The sequence below is a fragment of the Hippopotamus amphibius genome, chromosome 12, assembly GCF_030028045.1.
Source record: "Hippopotamus amphibius kiboko isolate mHipAmp2 chromosome 12, mHipAmp2.hap2, whole genome shotgun sequence".
Classification (NCBI taxonomy): domain Eukaryota; kingdom Metazoa; phylum Chordata; class Mammalia; order Artiodactyla; family Hippopotamidae; genus Hippopotamus; species Hippopotamus amphibius.
The window spans coordinates 49,898,573-49,922,925 of record NC_080197.1 but is presented as its reverse complement, the minus strand read 5'-3'; the positions used below and the strand labels follow the sequence as shown (position 1 = coordinate 49,922,925).

Below are 24,353 nucleotides of genomic sequence, written 5' to 3'. Positions count from 1 at the left end.
GCATACAGGTTCGATCCCTGGTCCGGGAAGACACCACATGCCACAGAGCAACTAAGCCCCTGTGCCACAACTACTGACCCTATGCTCTAGAGCCCATGAGCCACAACTACTGAGCCCACGCACTGCAATTACTGAAGCCCATGTGCCTAGAGCCTGTGCTCTGCAACAAGAGAAGCTATCGCAATGAGAAACCCCCCACACCACAAGGAAAAAGTAGCCCTTGCTTGCCACAACTAGAGAAAGCCCGTGCACAGCAACGAAGATGGAACACAGCCAAAAATTTAAATAAATAAATAAATAAATAATAAATCTTTAAAAAATAATAAAAAATAGACAATAAAGCTTTGCCTGTATACAAAATGCAAAGAAAATATCTGTGATACATATAAGAGATCAAAATTAACTTCCTAATATACAAAAAGTTGATACAAATCAATAGTGGAAAAACATCTCATTGAAAAAATTAGAAAAGTATATGAACAGATGAATTATAGAAAAAAAAGCACAAATGACCACTAAATATGAAAAGAAGTTCAATCTTCAACAATGTAAATTTAAATTACTACTGCATATAATTTTTGTGTGTTTCCAAGCACCAAAATGTAAAAGACTGATAATAAGTAATGTTGTCAAGAAGGTGAGAATAGGTATTCACAACACTGTTAGGAGGAGTAAAAATGGGTGTACTTTTTTTTTGGGAAATTCAGCAATATCTACTAAAAATTTAAATGTGCCCACTTCTAAGAATTTATCCAAGAGAAAGACTAGCACAAGTAGGCAAAGATACATGAAGGAGAAGAGCTAAAGTGTAAAAACTTGGTGTTGGAAAAGAAACTGAAGGGCACCTGGTCCAAACTTTGAGGTCCACCCCAATACAGGGGTGTCCAGCACCACATTCCTGACTCTTGGCTTGAATGTCCTTTATATCGCTATGGTCAGCTATCTAGTAACACATAGACCCTTCCATATCATGACTGGAATATCTTTAAGAACTTATGATAAATATCAAGCACCCACTCTCCTCTGAGCATGCAACAGCACTTCATTTGGAATACTTAAGACAGCATTTCTCAAACTTCAACATGTACACAAATCATCTGAGGATCTTGCTGAAATGCAAATGCTGATTTCATCTGAAATACACCTGACATTCTGTATTTCTAACCAGTTCCCAGATGATGCCAAGGCAGCTGGTCCCTGGACCACAGTTTGAGTAGCAAGGCCATAAGGCACACTCTACTTTTTACCTTTGGTCTTGTTTCTTATAGAAATGGCTTCTCCACTGAACCTGTAGGCATCACTCCCTTGATTCTCATTTCCTACAGAAAGGCCCCATGGCTTTGTCATGCATTTAGCATTGACTTCATATATCCTTGCATAGGATTTCACTGTTTTCACCATCTGCTCTCCCACAGTGCAGGCTAGTAGAATGTGACTACTGCTGCTATGTGAATGTGTTCCCCTCTAACGTCTCAGCCCAAACTGTAGAAACTTGGTGCTTTGGTGTCAGAGAGGATCTCAGGCTGCAGTTGAGGTTTGACAAACATCTTTTATCATATAGAGATCTGAAGTCTCTGACCCTGTCTAATTAGGCTATGTAAAATTATCTCTTAATTTCCAAGGAAATTTCTCTTCCATTATCCCTCTCCCACTTCCCTTTGAGCTCACCATCAACACCTTGGTCACTCACAATAAGCCTGTGGTTTAAAGTGTTCCTTCGGCAAAAGTGAAAATGATTCTAAAAGAAGTCAAACTAGGTAGCTTCTGTTGGGTTTGAATTTCAAGTATGTAAGCTTGGATTCTGAATTATTTCCTTTCTGGCAGATGGTTTTGCTACTTAGGAACCAAGAATAAAAGGTGGAAGTGAAAGATTGTATGAAAGGGCTAGAGAGGAGGAGGAGGAAGCCCATGAGGGCCCCTGAGATGATGTGCAAACCCCACATTCCCCTGGGATTCAAGGGTAGAAAGAGGGATCAGTGGGAGGGGCCCTCTTGGAACTCAGAAACAGCCAGGGTCCACAGAGACACACTTTGTGCAGTTTCTCTTCTCAACTGGGAATCATATAATGTGAAATAAACAACGGGCCAGAGGCTCTCCCCAGGTATTGTAATATCATCCAAAGTGGGGCCTGCATCCCCATGTCTCCAGCACTCTGGCAGCTCTTTTTTTTTTTTTTTTTTTTTCTTTCTTCTTTTCTTTTTTTTTTTTCTGTCAGGTCTTAATCAGAGATTGAGTCATGAGGAAGTGAAGGAAGAAGGCTCCAGCACTGAGTTTTTTTAAAACCTTCCTCTTGCACAATAATTTTATGAGAATTCACATATGGCGGTGGGGGGGGGGGGATGTTGCTTTTAAACCCCTCTTGTGACCCCCTCTGTGCCCACTTCAGTAGTGTCCACAAGTGGAGGCTCCCCTCTGCAGCAAGTCTGTGAACACAACCCTGCATTGTCCAGAGAGGAAATGGCATCCTCAGATAAAAAGAGTAGTTCTTTGAAGAAAGGTGAGACTGCCACTGCTACACCCCTTCACAGAGCCCCTGCACTTCATCATCACAGGCCCTAGTCCCTGTTGAAATTAATGCTTCAATACATCTAAGACACCATCATTGCTTCTCCAACTCCTATCACCAAAAAGGAAGTGTAACTTTTACAAAATATGTACTTCAAATCCACACCTAATTCTGTGACACAATTGCAGCTCTCTAACAATGGATTTTATAAATTTTCTGTCTCATCACAAAGGATGTCAAAGAAGTTCTGGCTTAGAAATGTGTGTGGTGTCAGTGTGTCAGATATATAGCAAATCTCTACAGCTGGGATATGTAGGAGGTTCACAGCTAATGCAATCCTATTATAACTATTGTTGCCAAAATCTTGGCTCCCTGTGCACCAATGCCAAACAGAAATATGGAGACAGAGTTATGAAGGAGAAAGAATGAGTGGCTTTATTTCTTTGCCAGGCAAAGAGGGAACACAGTAGGCTAGTGCCTCAAGAACTGTGTGCCCCTCACTGGGGAATAGGGAGAGGTTATATAATCAGAGGTAGTGGTCAGAGGTATGTGATAAGGATCAAGGCAGTAACAGTTCTGCATTCTTCTTTCTTCTACAAAGTTTCAAAAGTGTGGGATTTCTGACAAGATTATGGTGTGTGCAGGGTCCTAGGTGGTTGTCTTCTAATCTTGATGAGCTTCTCTGGTCCCTTTAATCTTGCCTCAGGAGGTTTCATGGATGCTCCTCCCTTGATTAGCAACTATTCTATCTGCCCTTTGGAACTCAGGGAAGGTCATGGAGACTGGAGTCTTGCCTACAAGAAATGGGGGACCAAAAGGTCTCCTTTCCCAGGAGCCCCACAGGCCCCTGCTCAGCATCGCTATTAACATAGGAACTTAAGCACAGTGTTTGCCACTTCATCCTCTCTCCACACAGCATCAGAGCAGTCACCTAGAAACATAGGCTAGACCATATGTCCTCCCTGCTTAAGGCCACTCCTGCTGCAGCCCAATACACAAAGCAATGCCACCTCCAGCAGTAGCATCTGATGCCCCTGTTGCTGGAACACAACTTTTCCCATGAGTCTTGCCTCTCATTTCCTTCCAGCATATATTCAAATGGGAAGAAGTCATGGCTAGAGATGTAAATTTAGGTGTCACAGCAAATAGATATTGCTTAAATCCATGAGTCTGAATGAGATAACTTGGAGAGAGTAAACAAAGGCCTTGGCATGTGTCCATGCACAGCAGAGAGGAGGAGGCAGCAAGAGAGGTAGAGGAACCAGAGAGAGATGAGGGGACCAGGTTCTCCAGAAGCCAACAGAAGAGCACAGCTGAAGGAGGAAGAAATGATCAGCATACCCAGGTGAAAACAGCAGCTTGAAAGCACAAATGGGCCATCAGAGGGAGGATGGGAGGGGAGACCACAGCAACAACATTTTGGAAACTAGAAAGAAGATGGGTGAGAAGCAAATGATGTCTCTGATCCAATGAAGTCAAATCCTGAGCTGGCAGTGGGGAAAACAGCTTTCTGTTGAATCCCCAAAAGGCTGGTGACACCTGGGCCCTCTGTAACTGGAGATGCAGGAAAAGAGGACTGGTTGAGATACTGTTTTAAGATGTGATGAGATCCTCAATCTCCACAACTCTGTTCAGCCAGGTCACTGACCTTCTGCTCTCCCCTGCAGAAGGCTAGACATTTATTTCCTGAAGAGGGTGTCAACTATAAATTGGCACTTGGCATGGGCACTTGCCTTCCACCTCTACTACAATGATTAAATCACAAGTGCTGCTGCAGCTGCTGACCTTCAACATCCCCTGAGGGCAACTCAGGGTGGAGACCAGGAATGAGGCCCTCTGTGCTTTGGAAAATGGGTGGAACAGGTCTTCAGATAGTTAGATGTTTTCAGGAGCTGATTTTATGAGCCCAATCCTTGCATCTCCTCATATCCAGAGAAGCACTAAATCCCTACATGGTGACATCTGCTCCTCGTAACTAGCAGAAACCCCTTACAAAAAATGTTTTTGATTGCATGTACTCCTCCTTTACCAAGAATACATAGATACTAATCTTCTCCCCTGCCTCTTTGGAATAGTTTCTCAGAGCTACCTGGGATGCTGTCTCCCAGGTTGCAGTCCTAATTTTGCCCCAAATAAAGTCAACTCGCAACTCGCATGTTGTGCATTATTTTTAAGTCGACACACCCAACACTAGATATTTGTTTTTCACTCACATCTGCAGGTCAGCTGGAATTGGGTTGAGACTGGGTTTAGCAGGTTTGGATCTTAACTGAAGGTTAGGTCCAGGAGTGTTCCATCTTCTTTGGACCAAGAGCTACATGAAGCAGGATATTCTCCTGATGGAGAGTGGAAGAGCAAGAGGAAAACACATTTCAAGGCACTGGACACATTGTGTCCACTCACAGCCATTGGCCAAAGTAATTTACATGGACATCAGTGGGTTGGAGGAAGCACATTCCTCCCTCATTGGAGTTTTGCTGAACATTATTCCTAAACAATAATCTAAACTCACAAGAATGTTTGGGCAATAACATTAATACATGTAACTTCTGGAGACTTTCTGTTTGCATTTCTCCCACAAACAAGAGTAAAATTTAATTAACCAGAATGAGCTACATGCAGCTATTAAGCACTTGAAGGTCAGGTCATCCAGCACCAGAAAGGGGCAGCTGAAGCATTGATCCACCAACTCACACCTCCCATTGGTGAGAATTGCCCCAAGAGCCCTGGTTCCCCACACTTTGGGGGTGCTCCTGTTGGGGACATAGCAAGCTGAGATGATGCCAGAGAAAGGACTTAGGCAGTGAAGACAGATGCAGGCCTTGAGGTGGGAAGGTGTCAGTGTTCTGGAAGCCTGTTACAGGTGAACTCAGGTGGGATGTAGGATGAGACATTAATAGCATCTGCTATGAGTCTATTGAGAGGTACAGAAAACAACCTGAGTAAGCAGATTTATATTATTTTCCTGGATGTGTGAACAATGTATTTTTACATAATGTATTAGCTCAGCCTGCTATGACAAAGTACCACAGACTGAGTGGCTTAAACAACAGAAATTTATTACTCACAATTCTGGAGGCTGGGAAGAATAAGATCAAGGCACTGGTCAACCCAGGTCCTGGTGAGGACTCTCTTCATGGTTTGCAGACAGCTGCCTTCTTGCTATGTCCTCATATGACTGAGAGAGCAATCATCTCCTATGTCTCTTCTCATAATGACACTAAACCCATTCATGAGAGCTCCACTCTCATGACCTAATCACCCCCAAAGGTCCCACCTCCAAATACCATCATTTTGGGGATTAGGGTTCAATGTGTAAGTTTGAGGGGACACAAATATGCGGTCCATAGTACATAAAGATGTCAATCCTGCACACACATTCATAAATACAATGTCATTCCAATAAAAAAATCCCAACTACGTGTTTTTTGGAATTCAACAAAATGATGTAATTAAGCTGGATGGAGAAAGCAAGACTATCAGAGAGATTCTAAAGGAAAGCAAGAATAGCGGGCGATATTAGTCCCACCAGGTGTTGAAGCATACGGTAAAGCTTTTACCCACCTCATGTATTAGTATTAATGGGGGTCTGATAAAGCACAAGACGACAAGCCTCTTCCCATGTATCACACCCTCCTTCAGTTGTATCAATTTGAATTACTCTGATAATTGCAGAATCTATGTAAAAAGAAGGTAGGTATATATACCAAGTACAGTGGCAGCTTACTATTCACCAATGTGATATTGTGATTTATAGGAATCATTTAGATGACCACAATACATTTCTCATATATATTTGGTTATCCATTGTTCTTGATTCACGGCTCCGTAAACCTGTGGAATTTCCTTAGCAATAAGAGCAATGGGAGCATATTTTGTCATAATACTTGGTCTCTTCCCTCAGTTCTTGAAATCACTTCAGAGCCATAAAAGTGTCTTATTATTAATGACTAGCCCCTTTCCACAACTACTGGGTTTATGTTAATGTAATGACTTTTGGAAAGCACCTAAGGATGGGGGCTGGTTGCCAGGGGAAACAACCATGAATTGAGGGGTGGAACTTTCAGTCCCAGCCCGTGACTTCTGGGAAGGAGAGAAGTAGTAGAGGTTGAATCAATTATTGCCAATAATTTAATCAACCAACTTTATGTAATGAATCCGCCGTAAAAACCCCAAAGGGTGGGTTTGGAGAACTTCCTGGTTGGTGAACATGTGGAGATATAGTGATTGCCATGCACTCAGAGAGGGCATGGCAGCTCCACACCCCTTCCCCATCCCTTGCCCTGTGCATCTCTTCCATCTGGCTGTTCCTGAGTTAATACCTTTTACAATAAAACAAATTATTGATCTAGTGAGCAAAATGTTTTTATGAGTTCTGTAAGCCACTCTAGCAAGTTAATCACATGCAAGGAGGGGGGTCACTGGAACCTCCAATCTATTGATCAGTCAGAAGCACAGATGACAACCTGGACTTACAACTGGCATCTGAGTCAGGAAGGGGGGCTGTCTTAGACTGAACCCCTAACCTGTGGGGTCTGATGCTATCTCTGGATAGATAGTGTCAGAACTGAGTTGAATTGTTGGACATCCAGTGATGTTGGAGAATTGCTTGGTGACAGGGAAAACACCACCACCCCTACACACACACACACACACACACACACACACACATACACACACACAATACACACACATATATACACACATACACACACACATACACACACACACAAACACACACACTGGAATTGGGTGTTAGAATCATTTTAACCAGTGATAAGAAAGATTACCAATAGCACGGGAACTGTCAGTGGAAACACAGAAAGTCTCCAGAGCCCAGAACGATAGAACAAGCCAAGCCTGGGTTGGGAGACAAAAAATGCCAACAAAAATCAGACAGGTTGTTCTGGAAAATCTGTGACCAGGAAGAAAGTAAGTGAAGGACTCAAGAAAGTAAGTGAAGGGGCAGAGGTTCTGGGTGACACGAAACATCCTTTTGGGGAGCTGGGATACTTCATGTCTGGCTAGACAGAAGGAGAAAAGGAAAAATCCTGTCGGAACCAAGGGGAAAATAAGAGCAAGAACAAAATGAGTGGATGGGATAGGTAACCACTCTCAGGACACTTTGATTTTTCTGGGAGCCTTCCATTTGCAAGGCCCCAAGGCTCTTCTTCCAAGCAATTTATAACCTCATTAAATACTGACAGAGTGGATCAAAATTGGGCTGGATGGTACAAGCCAGTTGCTGCTGGAGCAGGAGGAAGGTGGTTGAGTTTTGGTGGGAAAATATGGAAAGATTTCACAGAAGAGATGGGGTGAAGGAATTGTGGGCTGAGGAAACTGCTTGAGCAGAGTAGTTAAATTAGGGGCAACTGCCCCAGCAGGGCTGCAGCCCAGGGGGATGCAGGGAGAGAGGCTGTCCAGGCTCTTTCACACAACCCAAGGCCCAGACCTTGGAGTCTAGCCACTAAGGAATCATTTTATGTGTTTAAGGAGTAGTGCAACATGTCGCCCTGTAATGCATCTGTAGCATGATGGTTTCTCTTTAAATTCACAATCACTCATCCTTAGAGAAAATGTGATATCTGAATCAATACCTTAAATTGCTGCATTATCTGACTCCACCCTGGGGAGGCCAGAGGAGAGAAAAGGAAGGAATGAGGTCTTTGAGGACACAAATACCCTCAATGATCGAGCCCACCCTGAAAAGGACCCTCATTGCTAGAGAGAGTTCAAAATACCCTCCCTTACACCCATACTCTCCTCCAGCTACTGCCCACTTCTCTGCTCCCCTAAGGATAAACTTCTCAGAAGAGTTGTGTCTACTCCCTCACATGTCACCACCCTGCCTAAATCTTCAAGGGCTTCCTACCACATTTAATTAAAATCTGAGCAGCTTACCATCGGCTGTTAGGCCCTGCATGACCTGATCACTTTCTATGTGGCTTCCTGTATTCCGTTTGCTGTCTGAGGTCAGAGACTGTAACTCTCTAAAACACACTAGGTGCTCTATAAATTATTTGTTGAGTGAAATAATTCTCCATTTGAAAATAAGATAAATTTAGAGTTTGACTTCTTTAGCTTCTGCATGTTTGCTGAGGAGGATCTATGTGATGTCAACAAATAACTGAGACAGGACACAGGAGATGTGAAGGGAGACTTTCAAAGAATGTCTTCATGGTGCCATAACTCAGCACAGCAGGGGCCCCAGAGGACAAGCCCACAACTGCACTTCCCATCCAGTTCAGAAAATGGCCTTCCTTGTTTATAATGGGATATGGTACTTGTGGTGATGGTAGAGGCAACTGTGAATGAGGTTGGGATGAGGAATGATGTAGGGCCATTTGCAAAAGCTTCCTCCTGTGGGCTGCCCACCGTGGTGCTGTTCATGAGGTCAATAAAAGCCTGTAAGAATCTACAGCCCCATAATTGCAGTTTTCAAAAATGGCCACAAATTCTTTGATTCTCCTCCCATTGAGAGATGGGGGTCTATGTCCCTTGCCTTTGAATCTGGATGGTTACTTTGGGGGGGGGGGGAGTTGTTTTTTGTTTCTTTTAATTAATTAATTAATTTATTTGGCTGTCCCAGGTCTTACGTGTAGTTGCGGCACGCGGGATCTTTTTAGTTGCAGCATGTGGGATCTAGTTCCCTGACCAGGGATTGAACCTGGGCATCCTGCATTGGGAGCACAGAGTCTTAGTCACTGGACCACAAGGGAAGTCCCCATATGGCTAATCTGGTCAATAGCATACAGTGGAAGTGACGCTACGTGGGATGTGGCAAAGCAGCTTCCATGTTGTTTGCTGAAACTTTCACACCTGGAGTCCCCTTAGGACTTCTTAAGCCAGGTAAGAAGCCCATCAGACTTGAGACCACTATGCTAGGAGGAAGCCAGGGCACATGAAGAAGTCACATGAAGGCACTCCAATCAGTACACCTGATTTTCAAGTCCTCCCGGCCAGGTGCCAGCCATGCAAGTGATAGAGCCTTCAATTGATTCCAATCCCCAGCTATCAAGTCAGCCTCAGACATTGAGTCTTCCCAACTGCAGTCTCAGACATCATGGGACAGAGTCAAGTCCCCACTGTGCCCGTCCAACTCTCTGGCCTACACAATCCATGGGCATAATAAAATAGTGATTGCTATAAACCACTAAGTTTTGGAGTAGTTGCTACATAGCAACAATAGCCAGAATAGGACACAAGGCAATCCCATTCGGTTCCCTCAAACCCCCAAGAACTATTTTTCCTTTGGAGCATTTTCTTGGTTGGGGGAAGGGAGGAAAGCATTCAGCCAGTAGACTCAGGATTCTTTTGAGAAAAAAGCTGAGTTTTGGCATCTTCTAACCAAGCTTTACAGGGCCCCTCCTGGCAGGGGAAAGTCAGCCCCTTGCCCAGTGTGATCTGGGCACCCACTCCCAGTCCCACCCCATCTCAAGACTCAAAGAGATGCTTCACTGCCCCCAATTCAACTCACAATAAGCCATCTCTGATGAAAGAAAGTAAAGCTCTAAAAGTAGTATCAGCCTAATCATTATGTAAGACTGATTCGAAAGAAAACAGCCCTGGCATTCCTGCCCAATACTCATTTCTAACTGGCCACAATCCAGTTCTGTTACTGAATCACCTCCATCCCATGGCCATGTTTTACAGACCTCTCATTTCCCCCTCCCAGCAGACCTCTTAGGCCCCCACCCACTTTCATATAAACACCACCCTAGAGCTGTTTCACATCACTCCACTCTACACAATCCTCCTGGCTTCTCCCCTCCCTCACTCGTCCCCTCCCACTTGAGTGAGCCGCCCTGGGATACAGGTATTTAATCCAAATCCTGTTTCTGGTGGGTGTCTCAATGTTTTTAAACCTCTTTCCTTAGTGGAGCCTCTTGCCCATAACAAGGGGACTAGAGGTCTCATTTTCCCCAGGTTTATGCCCATTGGCCCAGCTTAATTAATACTGGTACTCTCAAAAGTGCCTGAATTTGGGCTATAATGTATATGACCCCCCCCCAACCCTAATACCTGTCTTCTATCACTTGCCATCCTTCACATGAGACAAACCCCGACCTAATTTCTTGGCAGGAATAATTGTAACAGGGAAGAGCCAAATCTGACTACATGTTGGATCTGTTTCTTTTACTTTAATTTTTGCTTCCCATTGCTTCTGTTCACTAAAAGAATACTGTCTACACATAACAGCCTGCCTTGGGGAACCCTGCCCTCTGCCTGAATGTTAAATCAAAGTGCCTTTGTTCAGAGAAACATCTTGACCCTGTACACCTGAATGGCTGCAAGGAAGTAGAAATTAACACCTCCCCTACCAGAGGCTGGCCATTCCAGGGGATATTTACAAAACTTATGGCCTTTCTACTTTACTTCCTCATCTCCTCCCCTTCTCTGTTCTATAAAAGAAACTGGCATCCAAACCCTGATAAGATGGTTTTTTTGGAGACACTAGTCTTCCATCTTCTCGATCTGCCCAGTTTCAGAATAAAGTCCTATTCCTTGCCTCAACACTCTGTCTCCCGATTTATTGGCCAGTCCTGTGGTGAGCAGACCAAGCCTGGACCAGGTAACATGATCAAGAACACACCATGTTTTATACAAGAAACCTGAGGTAATGTGCAGAGAGGACTTGTAAAATGGAGTGCATTTTCCTCATTTGTCCATATCATAACCTACATCATCTCTTTGCATATAATAAGCAATCACTGAGTAAACGAATGAAAAGGTGATGGCCTCAAATTTTAAGGGTATATGTGAAAATTCACAAACATTCGGCTTAATCCACGGTAGCAGAATTTTCCTTCTCTTTAGAAATTTCTGGTTACCAAAGTTCCAAAAATTGCTTTCTCATTCCCTAATCTTTCATTTTCTCGAGTTCTCCAGTACGTAACAGGCAGCTGGGGCTTTGGGCCGAACTTTCCTCTAAAGATGATTTTCATAGTCAATAAGCAACTTCAGGGAGTGATGAGCCGGGGAAGCGGTATCAATTGACACAAGCGTATAAGGGAAACAACTTGTTTTTTTCCAGGGACTCAGATTCCCGGCCCTAGTTGGCAGGGCTGCGCCTCTGCGCATAAAGCCGGGCGCGGGCCGCGGGTGTGCCTGAGCACGCGCGCCGCCGCCTCCCCGCACCGCGCCCGGCCTCGCCGCCAGTCGCCGGCAGCCGCCGAGCTGCGAGGACCTTCTCTCCTGCAGAGGCAGGTAAACAGCTGCGTGGCCTCCCAGAGGGAACCGCGGGCGCGGAGGCCGGCAGTCAGAACCCCGGCCTGGGGGCCGTGGCGCGAGGGCGTAGGGCCCGGTTGGGTCGCGAGGCCGACTTGACAGGAGGGCGGGGGGCTTCGGCGGGCGCGGGGCGCGTCGGGCCTGCCCGGCGTGCTTGCTGGTTATGTCCTGCTGGATAACCCAGCTCCCTGTACTCGGAATGGGGGCGGGGGCCGCGGCTGGTCGGGCCCCCTCTGGAGGGATGCGGGTGGTGTCGATGCGTCTAGCCCCCTCCCACGCGCGTCCACGCGGGAGTGGGATGGCGAGTAGCGCCGGCAGAGGGGCCGCAGGGCTGGGGAATGGGCGCGGGGAAACCAAGGAGGGCCGCAAGCGGGCTCCGCTGGGGCGCTCAGCGAGAACCGGGGAGAGGCGCCGGGGTCCGGGCCCTTCCGATGCAACAGAGGGGACGCGGGATGGCAGTCGGGGAAGCGGGCACCCAGCTGGGGCCAGGGCCTCGGCGGGGAGGAGTCCCGGGGCGTCTTGGGGCCCACAGCCGCCGCCGAGCTCCTCCCGAGAGGCGACCCAGCCTGCCAACGTGCAACCGGGCGGTGACTGGGCGCCGCAGCGGGCGAGTCTCCGGCACCCTCAGGGGCTGGAACCCGCGAGCGCGAGCTGGGCTTCCGGCCGCGGCGGGCGGAGTCTTGGGGCCGTCCCGCCCTCACTTCCGGCCCAGGCGTCCAGGCCGCGGGGGCGGGGCGTCTTCTGCGAGCTCAGGCGTGGTGGGCGCACAGGCTGTGCTCTTCGCTGTCTCCACTGCCCCGGGGAAAGAGGGAGCTCGGCCGTCAGGGGGCTGCGAGAGAGGGGATCAGGGCCGGACGGCGCCGCTCGCAGAACCGCACTACTCCGCCGGCGCTGGTAGCACCTTCGCGTTTGATTATTAACGGGGAGAAGTCCTTTTTTGCTGTCCGTTTTCGTCCTCTTCCATGTGTAGCCGCTGCAGCAAATAGGTTTTTTTGAAATCATAAGCCCACCACCTCCCTCGCCATCTTAAAATCACTCCTCTCTGCTTTTCAGTTTCCTCTCCTCGGGATTCGTACACAAAGCAAGCAGTTTCCACTCTCTGAGCGTGATCACCCTCAGCTCGTGGCCGAGTTACTGTCTTGTACTGGGAGCAGTCGCTCCCCGAATGCTCGGCATTTGAAGTGTTTCTCTTTTCCTTGCAGAAAACTCCAGGTAGAGTAGGTTTAACGATTTTCACAAATCAAATTATCAGAAAAAATAGGAACAGAAAATTGAATTAAAATGTCAGATCTCTGGAAAAATTAACAACTCTCTCACGTTTGAAGAAGGAAAAAAAAAAATCACCAATGAAAAGGAACAATTTTACCTATCCAAATGCTGAGGAGCAATTGCAATGAAAAAGAACTAACCAGAAAGGGAAAGACAGCAACACTAGAACGTGCTTTGTATATGATTTATATCTGACACAAATTTTTCATACTTGTGAAAGAAAAATATCAGGATTATAGGATAGAAGGTGAAATGATGAATCATTTGTAGAATAAAATGCAAATTGAAGCAAGTGTGGGTTATCGTTTTACAGCTATTAACAAAAACAGCAGTAACAGCAACCACTGCTGGAAGGTAACCTAGAAATTTGCCTATGCAGTGATCCTGGGAGGTGGCAGGGTTTTGGGGTTAGAAAGATGGCTCTGTGACTAATTTCACAGCTAGGGACCAGTTACCTTCATCCTCTTGTCCGTTCATAAAATGGAGGAAATTATACCTACTTCGGAGTTTGCCAAGAGTAACTGTCTGTGCAAAAACTGACCTTTAGTATGTAACCCTTTATTCCTTTCCTAGTCACACAGCTCTGGAGACATTGTGAATCTGTATGAAATTTGTGAGAAGCAGCCTGGTGATGCATTAAGCCATGACCCAGAAACCCCACTCCTGGGAATTTACCGGCAATGGAAGAAACAGGAAAGAAAAAAAAAGGCCATATGCAGGCACAGAATTCAGAATGATCTAAAATTAGGCCCGACAGAGAAACAACCTGAATGTATAACAGCAGGGCAGCAGCTAAGAAAATCATGGCACATTAACTGAGAGGAACGGTGTGTAACCATCAGAAGTCATGATTTTGGAACCTCTGTGATATATAGGAAAAAAACTGACAAGTCAAAGTACAGATTGCTAAACTGTATCTACTTACTCAGGCATGAATGTGTATGTGAAAAATCTGAATAAGAATGAAGTTTTAATAGAAATTACAGGTTATTTTAATTTTCTTTTTTTGTTGATATATTGCTTTTCTAAATAATTGTAAAATAGTTCATAGTTCTCAATTTTCTAAATGAAATGGACCCACAGTTTTCTGTGTGTGGGAAAGGGAGAGCTCAGCGTCACGTTTGCTTCTGCTTTATTTAGCCGACCTCATTTCTTTTTTTCAACTATTATCTCATTTTTTTTTTGAGTAGATTTATTAGTGGTTTAGTAATTTATACATTGGGTTTTTCTTTTAAAGAATCAGTTCTTAGGTTTATTTATCAATTCTAGTTTTTTCTTTTCTTTCTTTTTTTTTTAGGAACTCCTGAATGTATTTGAAAACTGAACAGTTTCAGCCAAGCCGAAGCATTTTGTCTTCCCAAGGACACAGACCCAACTTAGCTGAGCCACAGCAAATGTACGTACCCTTCGGAATCCCTTTGGTCTCGTAATGATTCAAAGTCCCCAACTGTCACAGAAGATAAGGGCCTGGAAGGGCTGTGATCACAAATCCTTGCTCTGGAGGCAACTTGGATCTATATGTGTAACCCACACCTATTATAATCACCCTTTCTTATAAAATCATCTTGATTTTGCAGGGAAAGAGCTTTATCTAGAGTCATTCTGAGTTATGTAAGGAAGTAACCATTTACAAAATAATATAATTAAAGCAGTAACATCACAAACATTTCTGCACCAAATTAACGCTGAAGGTGACTATCAACTGACAAAAGGTTTTACGAGGTGACAGTTTTTCTAAGCTGTAGTTCTAACTTACCTAGTTCATTCTCCCTTTTCAGATCTTATTTCCTCTTCCAAGGCAACCAGTTTATCAAGTGTGAACTTCTGTATGTGAAACATTCAGAACGTGCCTGTATCTAAAGCTGTGACGGCTGCAGCAAAATAATCCTTGAGTGAATAGCATGTGTAGCAGTTCTGACAGCTGGGAGAAGTTTTTGTTTGATCATCCTTTTTCTTCTAACCATATTCTACTTATTGCTGTTCTAGTATTGTGTGATCACATCAAGGGAGGTGTGCCTTTTTTTTTTTTTTAATTGGAGTATACTTGTTTTACAGTGTTGAGTGAGGTGTGCCCTTTCATGCAAAACGTTATAAGCGTTAAGTGTTTTGTTCCGGAGACCTAGCTCCAAAGCCTGGCTAGGAGTGCAATTCCCTGGAAGCTTTATTATAGATTCCTAAATCCCATCACTAGGATCTAGCAGTGTTGCTTTTTTCAAGCCCTTCACATAATTCTGAGGATGGACCAGGTTGGGGGCCCTTTGCCCTTTTCAGTCCAGGGCTAGGCCTCAGTGCCAGCGAAAAACCCCCACCCCAGAATGGTTTGTAAAGTTTTGTGTAGTTTGCATTAGACTCTTTAAGGGGCAGTTACCTCAAAAGATGCAAACATGACAAATCAATTCCACTTAGGTCAGGAAAGACAGGAAATTTCCCCGGGACAATGGGGCATACGGGGACTGTTTGGTGCCAGTTCCTATTTTAACCAATTAAGTCTCAAGGGTGTAACATGTTTTGAGTATCAGAAGTTTGGCCCCTGGCACGTGACTACTGGACAAGTTCCTACCGGCTCTGGTTCTCAGTCCCCATGTATGAATGGGAGTAGGATGAATGGGGTAATATGTGGATCTTTTTTGTTCCTTCTCTCTGATTCCATCACTCTGCCACTCTGCTTCTGCATTAATGCCACATGGTCTCTTTTGTTGTAGTTTTGCAGTGCATTCTGGTACCTGGCAGGCCAAGCGTACCCTAGATTTTCTTCCTATTCAATAATCTCTTTAGTCTTCTTAATTTTGAGTAGCATTTCATCATATTCTTTAAAATCCTCTTTGAATTAGGACTGAAATTGTTTTGACTTTGATTATTTGGAGGTGAATTAGTATCTTTCGTTGTTGATTTTCCCAGCCAAAAACATTATCCATCTTTCTCTTCTTTCCAGCCTCCCAGCTTTCCTCATGTACATTCTGTTTATTTTTAGATTAAAACTTAGATATTTTGAGTTTTTTATTGCCATTATGAATGGGATTTTTTTTTCCACACTAAATCTTTAAATAATTACAAGTGATTTGGGTATTCACTCTTTTCATTATATTGATTTCAAAAACTGCCACCTTAGTAAGCTTGCTTATTTATTCTAGGGCATTTTTGGATGATTTCCCCGGATTTTCCAGATAGAAAATCATATCTGGCTAGAACCTCCATAACAGTCTAAAATATCAGCAATTGCTTACATTCTTCTCTTGCTCATATGTTAATGAGAATGCCTTTCCTCTTTCAGTTAAGATAGGGTGTGGGCTGTGTACCTGTGATGGCTATTCTTGATGATGGAAAGGGACTATTTTCCAGTTCTATAGAAATTTTTTCACAGCTTAAACTTAAAAAATCAGGAATGCATGTTGGTTTTAATTGAACATTTTTCAACATCAGAGAATCTTTGTTTTTTTTCTCCTTAACCTACTAATAGGGTAATTGATGTCATGATTTTGAGCCATCCTTATATTTCTGAAATAATCCTATTGGTCACAGTGTATTCTTCTTTTACTAAACCATCAAAATCAGCTTGGTGGTATTTTCTTTTGGATTTTGGCACCCACATTGGTGGAGGCTGGGTAGCTAAGAGTGTAGACCCTTTCACTGAAAATATTGGCATCTGCATTTCATCCTTTATCCCCTTGGCTGTTAACACTGCTTCTCAGGTGAAGCTGCCCAAATGTTTATCTCTACTGAGTTCCAGATTTTTTTAACAGTTGCCTAAGCTGATACTCCCACTTGAATGGCTCATAGATGTAGCAAGGTTAATATATCCAAACTAAAGCTTTATTTTCTCTCACAAGCAGGGCCCTCCATGTCACCACCATCTGCCTGGTTACGAAAGCCGCAAACCTGACCAACTCTCACTCCGCCATCCACTCTATCTGCTTAATTGGTTCTGTCTGCAAAATACATCCCATTTTTCACAGCTCCTCAACTGCATTGTCACAGTCCCAGGCCACACCCCCATCTTCCTTCAGTGTTTTCTAAGTGGTCACACCATTTCCTTTGTTGCCCCCAAAACTTTATCCTTGCACAGCAGTCAGCGTGGACTTCATTAAAAAAAAAAAAAATTCCTGTGATGTTATTCTCCTAAGACCCTATAATGGCTTCCCACTGTCTTTCAGTCCTTGAACCCACAAACTAAATATCTTACATACCACTTAATAAACATTTGTTAAACTAATCAATAGTTATTGTACAGTTACTTTTTTTGTCCATTTCTTTTATTATTTATGGTTAAGTTTTCTACTTCTTTAAAAACTGATACATACTAGCTGTTCCATAAATATTGGTTTAATGTATTGATTTCTAACATTAGTCTTTATAATTTAATAGAAAGTTAGTCCATCCCACACATTTTTAATTCATAAAACCTTTTTCCTTTCACAGTTAGGTCTCTAATCCATTTAGAGTCTGCTTTTCCATGTGGTTTTAGGGTGCTAGTTTTATTTTCCTCCAGTTTCCCAGAAGCATATGTGAAACAAACCTTCCTTTCTCCATTGATTTGTGGTGTCCGATTTATCATTTATCATGTTCATACTAAAGTTTATATATGTGGGTTTGTCTTATTCTTCCTTTGATCTGTAGGTCGGTTTCTAGACTGTTACCATATTTATTGCATATTTATTACTATAGCTTTGTAATAGGATTTAATGTCTGATAACAGTAGGTTTTCTCCTCTTTTCTCTTCCTTTTTAAGGTTGAGTTTGCTATCCACGGACATTTCTTACCCCTTTTGTGGTTATTGAATTACTCAAAAAATCCAACTGGAATTTTGTCATTTTCTTGACATTATAAGTTCATTTGGGGGTAATTGACATCATTATAGTGCTGAATTGTTCCAACCAAGACCTTTCCATCTTTACAGATCATCTTCTCTTCTTTACTAGTGTTCAGTTTTCTTTTCCCCAGTCTTATTTTCGCTTGAGATAAGTCAATCCTAGATACTTTATAGTTTGGGTTGAAATTATTACTGTCTTATTTATTAATTTTCTTTCTAGTCAATTACTGCTGTTGTAGAGAAATGCTGTTGATTTTTTGTAGGCTGATCTTGTATCCCACAGCCTTGCTGAACTCTAGTTGAGTCTCGTGTTACCTCTGTCGAGTCTGTTGAATTTTCTATATATGTGATCACATTAATTCCAAATAATAACAGCTGGAGCTCTTTCCTTGCAGTTCTTGCACCGGTTACTTCTTTTTCTCTGCATATGGCATTGGAAAGGACTTCCAGTCCTGAAATGGTGGACACCCTTCTCTTGTTTCTGACCTTAAAGGGACTGCATTCAGAAGTTACCTATTAAGTATGTGTGCTGTTTTTGTTATATAATCTTTATTGAGTTAAGGAAGTTTCCTCATATTCCTAAGTCTCCTAAGAGTATTTTTCTTAGTGATAAATAGGTATTGACTGTTATCAAATACTTAATGTCTTGAAATGTGCCAGAGCTTTAGGCCACAACCTGACCGTTCTCTGAGAGCATCTGATGTGAAGTGTCACAGCACAGACAGGCATTCAGATACCTGGTCTCCGTTCCTAGCAGTTTCACTGATTAACACTGTAATCCCAGATATGTCGCTTCACTTTTCTGAATCTTGGTGGCCTAATTTGTAGCGTGAGAGATTTGGATTAAATCATATAAGATCTTCCTTTTTATCACAAACAGAAAGAGATTCTCTAAGGTCTCATTAAGTTTTGAGTCCTTCTTATCCTTAGAAATGATTCTCTGCTTCAAAACATAGTTGTTATTTTTAATGCTTTTCATAATGAAATGTTGCTTATGTTCTCAACTCATTTTAAAATGATCTTGTCTTAATATAGTTTATGATTATCCAACTTTAATATTCAGTTTTGAAGCACTGATCAGCAACATATGCCCATGGCCCTTATAGCTGGTATCTCCAGTCCGTGGTCATACCTCAGCTCCAGACTCACCAAGCTAACTGCCTACTGGTATTCTTGTGCCACATGAAGCTTGACAATGGCATCGCCAAAGTCATGCCCCTCGTTTGTCTCCCTCCAGACTTGCTCCACCTTCCGTGTTCTGTCCATTCAGTTGCCCAACCCACAAATCTGGGTGCCACCTTGATTCTTCCAGTCTTTCATCTTCCACACGAAACAGCAAGCCTTCCAGAGGTGCTAATTCTCTTGTTCAGTACCTGAGGTGTTTGAGCAGAGTTGTGAGCAGCATGGAAGCCGGGAGCTGAGCCCATGAGCAAATGGAGACTAGATCAGGGACACAGGCCTGCAGGAGACTGAGTGCCAGGAGACTCGGGTAGAAGATCAAGGCCCCTGTCTCTCTGACCCTTACACACAAGAGCCTCCAAAAATCCTAATTGGCATATTCTGAGCAGTTTAACTGGGCTTATAGCTTTCAAATATATTTTTATTTACACCAAGACATTTCAATAATGATAGTAGAAACATAAATGGGATGTTAATTCATTTGTTTTAATCATTCTTCCTCTGAATATTACCCAGTTTAGTCTTTAGTTTTGAAGGTTATGAAAAATAACTTTATAATATTCGATGCCATTTTTATTTGAAGATGCCCCAGTGCTGCGTTACAACATGTACCACTTTGGCTCTATGGCAGAGGTATTTGGAGCATGTGGTATGATGTGGGTAGAGTAGGAACTGTTCAGTGGTCCCTCTACTATGCGCCTTTCATCTCTGCCCTTGGAACCAAGCACCAGGGTAAACAGGATTTTCAGTCTGAAAGGAGGTTTTTAATCTGATGAATGTGCATTCTGCAAAGGTTCATGAGGTATCATGCAGGATACTTTGTTTATTCCTAAACTTTGCTAGCCCTTTTGTATAAGATATGTGTCTTTTGTACCAAAACTTAGGAGAAAATAAGCCACTCATGAACCGTTAAATGCTGAACTAAGATTCATTTCAGTGAGTGAGTGACTGCAAATCTTGTGAACACAGCCTTTCTTACCCTATTTTGAGCAGCCCCATTTGTCTGTCTGTAGAGAGAAAAATGAATTTATAAGTGGGTTTGCAAAATCTCAGGTTTCCTGTTTCCAAAAATTTATTGTATTGAGAATTCTGCAGAGGAAATTCTTGCTGGCATTTATATGTTCAGAGGATGTGAATTCTTTCAGTTAACAGGTATCTGTTGTGTACCTGCTCTGTGCCGGGCTCTGCCTTAGCCGCTGAGGGGATAGCAGCAAACAAGAGAGGTTCAGTCCCTGCTTCCGTTCCTGCTCCAGGAAAGAGGACATGAGCCACCTACTTAGAAAGTTATTTAATGATCTCAGCACCTCCCTGGGGGTCTTCCTAACTGGACATTAGAATCACTTCCATAGGGGCCGTGCCAGGGTCTCAGACGTTTCCAGGAGCTCGTATCCCTCATAACAGCCCAATAGACAGAGCTGCCAGGGTCCCCACAAGCACATGCCTGGTTGCAAGAATCACTACTTTAAAGAAGCTCAAAGCTATAAACTCACCAGGTGTTTATAGTTTCTTCCAGTTTAGATACAGTGTATCAACCAGAGATTATTTTTATCATAAGCAATGTTGCTGGCATTCCACCTTTATCAAGTTTCTAGGAAACAAAGCCAAAAATTCTCTTAAGGTCAAAATTGCCCTTGGAGAAAGAGCTGTGTTAACCCTTTAGCTATAATTCCTTTTGCTGTAAGTGTTGCAAAAGAGACATACGGAGTGTGAACGTTCATGACCAAGAACATTTATAGCTGATGCTACTGCTATGCAGCCATTCATTATGCTGCAGACATTGAGTGGTTTAGATAGAAACATACAACACTGACATCCTCTTTATTTTGCAGATAAGTCATCATGGTGAAAAGCCACACAGGCAGCTGGATCCTGGTTCTCTTTGTGGCCATGTGGAGTGACGTGGGCCTCTGCAAGAAGCGACCAAAGCCTGGAGGAGGCTGGAACACTGGGGGGAGCCGATACCCGGGACAGGGCAGTCCTGGAGGCAATCGCTATCCACCGCAGGGAGGGGGTGGCTGGGGTCAGCCCCACGGAGGTGGCTGGGGTCAGCCCCACGGAGGTGGTTGGGGTCAACCCCACGGTGGTGGCTGGGGACAGCCCCATGGTGGCGGAGGCTGGGGTCAAGGTGGTGGCACCCACGGTCAGTGGAAGCCCAGTAAGCCGAAAACCAACATGAAGCATATGGCAGGAGCTGCTGCTGCTGGGGCTGTGGTGGGGGGCCTAGGCGGCTACATGCTGGGGAGTGCCATGAGCAGGCCCCTTATACATTTTGGCAGCGACTATGAGGACCGTTACTATCGTGAAAACATGCACCGTTACCCCAACCAGGTGTACTACAGGCCAGTGGATCAGTATCACAACCAGAACAACTTTGTGCACGACTGCGTCAACATCACAGTCAAGCAGCACACGGTCACCACCACCACCAAAGGGGAGAATTTCACTGAGACCGACATCAAGATGATAGAGCGCGTGGTGGAGCAAATGTGCATCACCCAGTACCAGAAGGAATACCAGGCTTATTACGAAAGAGGGGCAAGCGTGGTGGTCTTCTCCTCCCCTCTTGTGGTCCTCCTCCTCTCCTTCCTCATTTTCCTCATAGTGGGGTGAGGATGGCCTTCCTGTGTTCATCATCATCTTAATCTTTACCAGGTTGGGGGAGGGGGTATCCACCTGCAGCCCTTTAGTGGTGGTGTCTCATTCTTGCTTCTTCGTCACCCGTAGGTTAATACTCTTGTGCTTATAGCACTGGGAAATGGAGAGTAGACCTGAGATTCTATTTATGCAAGACCCATTTGATTGAATCCTTCGTTGGTCAGTGCTAGTGCTAAGCTGGTAAAAGTGTAACCAAATATTGTTTGGTTTATCTAGGCTTATTTTTTGTCAGGTGCAATAGATTGAGGCTAAAACAGTTCTCAGAGCTGTCTTCAAATACCTTTGCATAAATACCTCCAGCTCCTTCTCCACTTTGAGCTCAGTACACTAATGCCCCATCTTAGCAGTGATTTTATAAGTTTTCTCATTTGTTTTAAGAAAACCTGACTGCATTTCCCTGTTTAAATAGCATTTCTGCCAAATCTGGAAGGAAGCCACATAATACTCATTCCAAAAGCAAAACAAGAAATCCTTAGCTTGTGGGCCCAGGCTCAGCCCCCTGGAGGGCATGTCCTGTGCCTGCAGGAAACTGTAAGGATGTTTTGCACTTTGCAATACAGGTTACACAGCAGCTATTGCATCAAGAATGGGTATTTGTGCAAACTAGCCTTCTGGGCAGAGGACATTTTCACAGGGAAGGAACATAATATGAAAGCCTCCCAAGAGTAAAAAATTCCAGCATGTGGGAGAGGTGCACTCAAAGACAGCCTCACATTTTGGATGTTTAAAGCACCTTCATGTGGTATTCCTTTCTTTAGTAATATAAACTACAGATAATTAAGGTACCTTAATTAAACTACCTTCTGGACACTAAGAGCAGATGTCTTGTTTGTTTACCTGGAAACCACAATGATTTTGACATTGTTTGGGTGAATTTTAGCATACAGGAAACTGCAGCTATAAAAACACTGTATTCATTTGATTGACTCATTCCTGGGCCCGTGCTAGTGTTGGACTGGTGAGGGTATAACAGCAAGTATAGAGAATTATGTAATAAAGAAAATAGAGTACAAAGAAAAGAAATACTTGCATTTCTTTATTGCTGCCTCATAACTGTCAAAAAACAGAATTAGGTCCTTAGTTTCTATAATTGGCTTTTTTTTAATTTATTTATTTATTGGCTGTGATGGGTCTTCGTTGCTGTGTGTGGGCTTTCTCTAGTTGCTGCGACTGGGGGCTACTCTTCATTGTGGTGCACAAGCTTCTCATTGCAGTGGCTTCTCGTTGAGGGCTCTAGAGCTTCAGGAGTTGTGAAACGCGGGCTTACTAGTTGTGGCGCACAGGCTTAGTTGCTCCGCGGTATGTGGGATCTTTCTGGACCAGGGATTGAACTCGTGTCCCCTGCATTGGAAGTTAAATTCTTAACCACTGTGCCACCAGGGAAGTCCCTATAATTGGCTTTTGAATCAAAGAATAGGGAGGCGTTCCAAAAAAAAATCTTAGGTTAGAGATAGTAGAAATATGATCCATTCAGGGTGGAAAAAGAAATTCTGTTACCATTATTTAAGGAAGGCATAAATCATTCCCTGGATTGTTCAATATTGTTACATAGCAGATATACATTACTATTCTGCACTGGTATTACTGGCTTGCACTTTGCGGGTATCCTACGTAAAAAATATATATACATATATATTGCATATGATAAACTTAGCAATTTCAGTTAGAGCAGTTAACATCTGAACTATCTAATGCATTACATGCTTTTTGTAAGGTACTTAATACTTAAAGGAAACCCTTTCGTGTGGTCCTTAGGCTTACAGTGTGCACTGAATAATTTTCTATAAGAATCCAGAGTGACATTTGAAGTACGCATGTGCTTTATATTTTCTATATTTGTAACTCTGCATGTACTTGTTTTGTTGTATTAAAAGTTTATAAATGTTTACTATCTGACTAAAATTAAACAAGCTAAAAGGAGCATCTTCCGTGAAGTTTGCAGTTGTGTTCACCATTGTGCACCGCATGTCGGCAGCTTCATTTTGGGGGTTACTTCATTTTGGGGGTTAATCTGAGGAAAATGGCGCATTCAGTCCTCACACCACCTATGGTGGCCAATGTTTCATGCACCAGCTCTTCATCCTGCCTCAACCTTACTCCCAGTCACACACCAGCTGTTCTCTGTTGCCTTTTCATTTTTTTCCACAAGTACCTGGCAAAGTCACTACTGCAGCAGTGGAAAACAGTCCTTGAATTCTGGAAGGTTTTTACTGTCCTGGATTTTGAAATAGAGGATTTTCTTGATTAACATGAGACTTAACAAACTAAAGTATCTACTTTGTGCCTGTCCCTGCCCTCAACACCAACTCAGGTTATAAACTGTGAGGCCTGGTAACAATCACTCTTTGGATTGAAATTCAACACCTTACAGTCCATAGGCCACCTTTCTTTGTCACAGGCTTTCAACTCATTCTTCATATACTTCCTCCTCCTTCAAAGGAAGAAGCTGTGAGGTACCAACTCTCAGTTTTCCTTCACAGAGGTTTTCTTCTGCAACTGTAATTTACCAACAGCAGGAAATAATCATAAAAAAATGACTGGTTGAAATTATATTTATTAAATACCTTAGCAAATGCCAGTACCCTTCAGTATCTAAGCAGAGGATCAACTCCGCACTAAAAATGAAAAGATAAAAGGCAACATTTTGAAACCCCATCATTCACAAAACTATTAAAACAAATGACATATACAAAGTCTCAAAACATTACT

General features: G+C 43.4%; 1 protein-coding gene across 2 annotated transcripts; it reads left to right on the top strand.

Moving 5' to 3' along the window:
- Positions 1-11,598: 11,598 nt before the first annotated feature.
- PRNP (prion protein) lies at positions 11,599-23,565 on the top strand. 2 transcript variants are annotated; one of them, XM_057702093.1, is made up of 3 exons: positions 11,599-11,713; positions 14,301-14,399; positions 20,819-23,565. In XM_057702093.1, the coding sequence occupies exon 3, from the start codon at positions 20,829-20,831 to the stop codon at positions 21,597-21,599; it is 771 nt and encodes a 256-aa protein (XP_057558076.1). In that variant the 5' UTR covers positions 11,599-11,713; positions 14,301-14,399; positions 20,819-20,828; the 3' UTR covers positions 21,600-23,565. The 2 variants fall into 2 exon arrangements, with proteins under 2 accessions (XP_057558076.1, XP_057558077.1); XM_057702094.1 differs by having other exon boundaries at positions 11,656-11,709.
- The last annotated feature ends 788 nt before the right edge of the window (positions 23,566-24,353 follow it).

Excerpts from the sequence above, each read along its gene's own strand:
- PRNP (XM_057702093.1), top strand. The coding sequence starts at position 20,829 with ATGGTGAAAAGCCACACAGGCAGCTGGATCCTGGTTCTCTTTGTGGCC.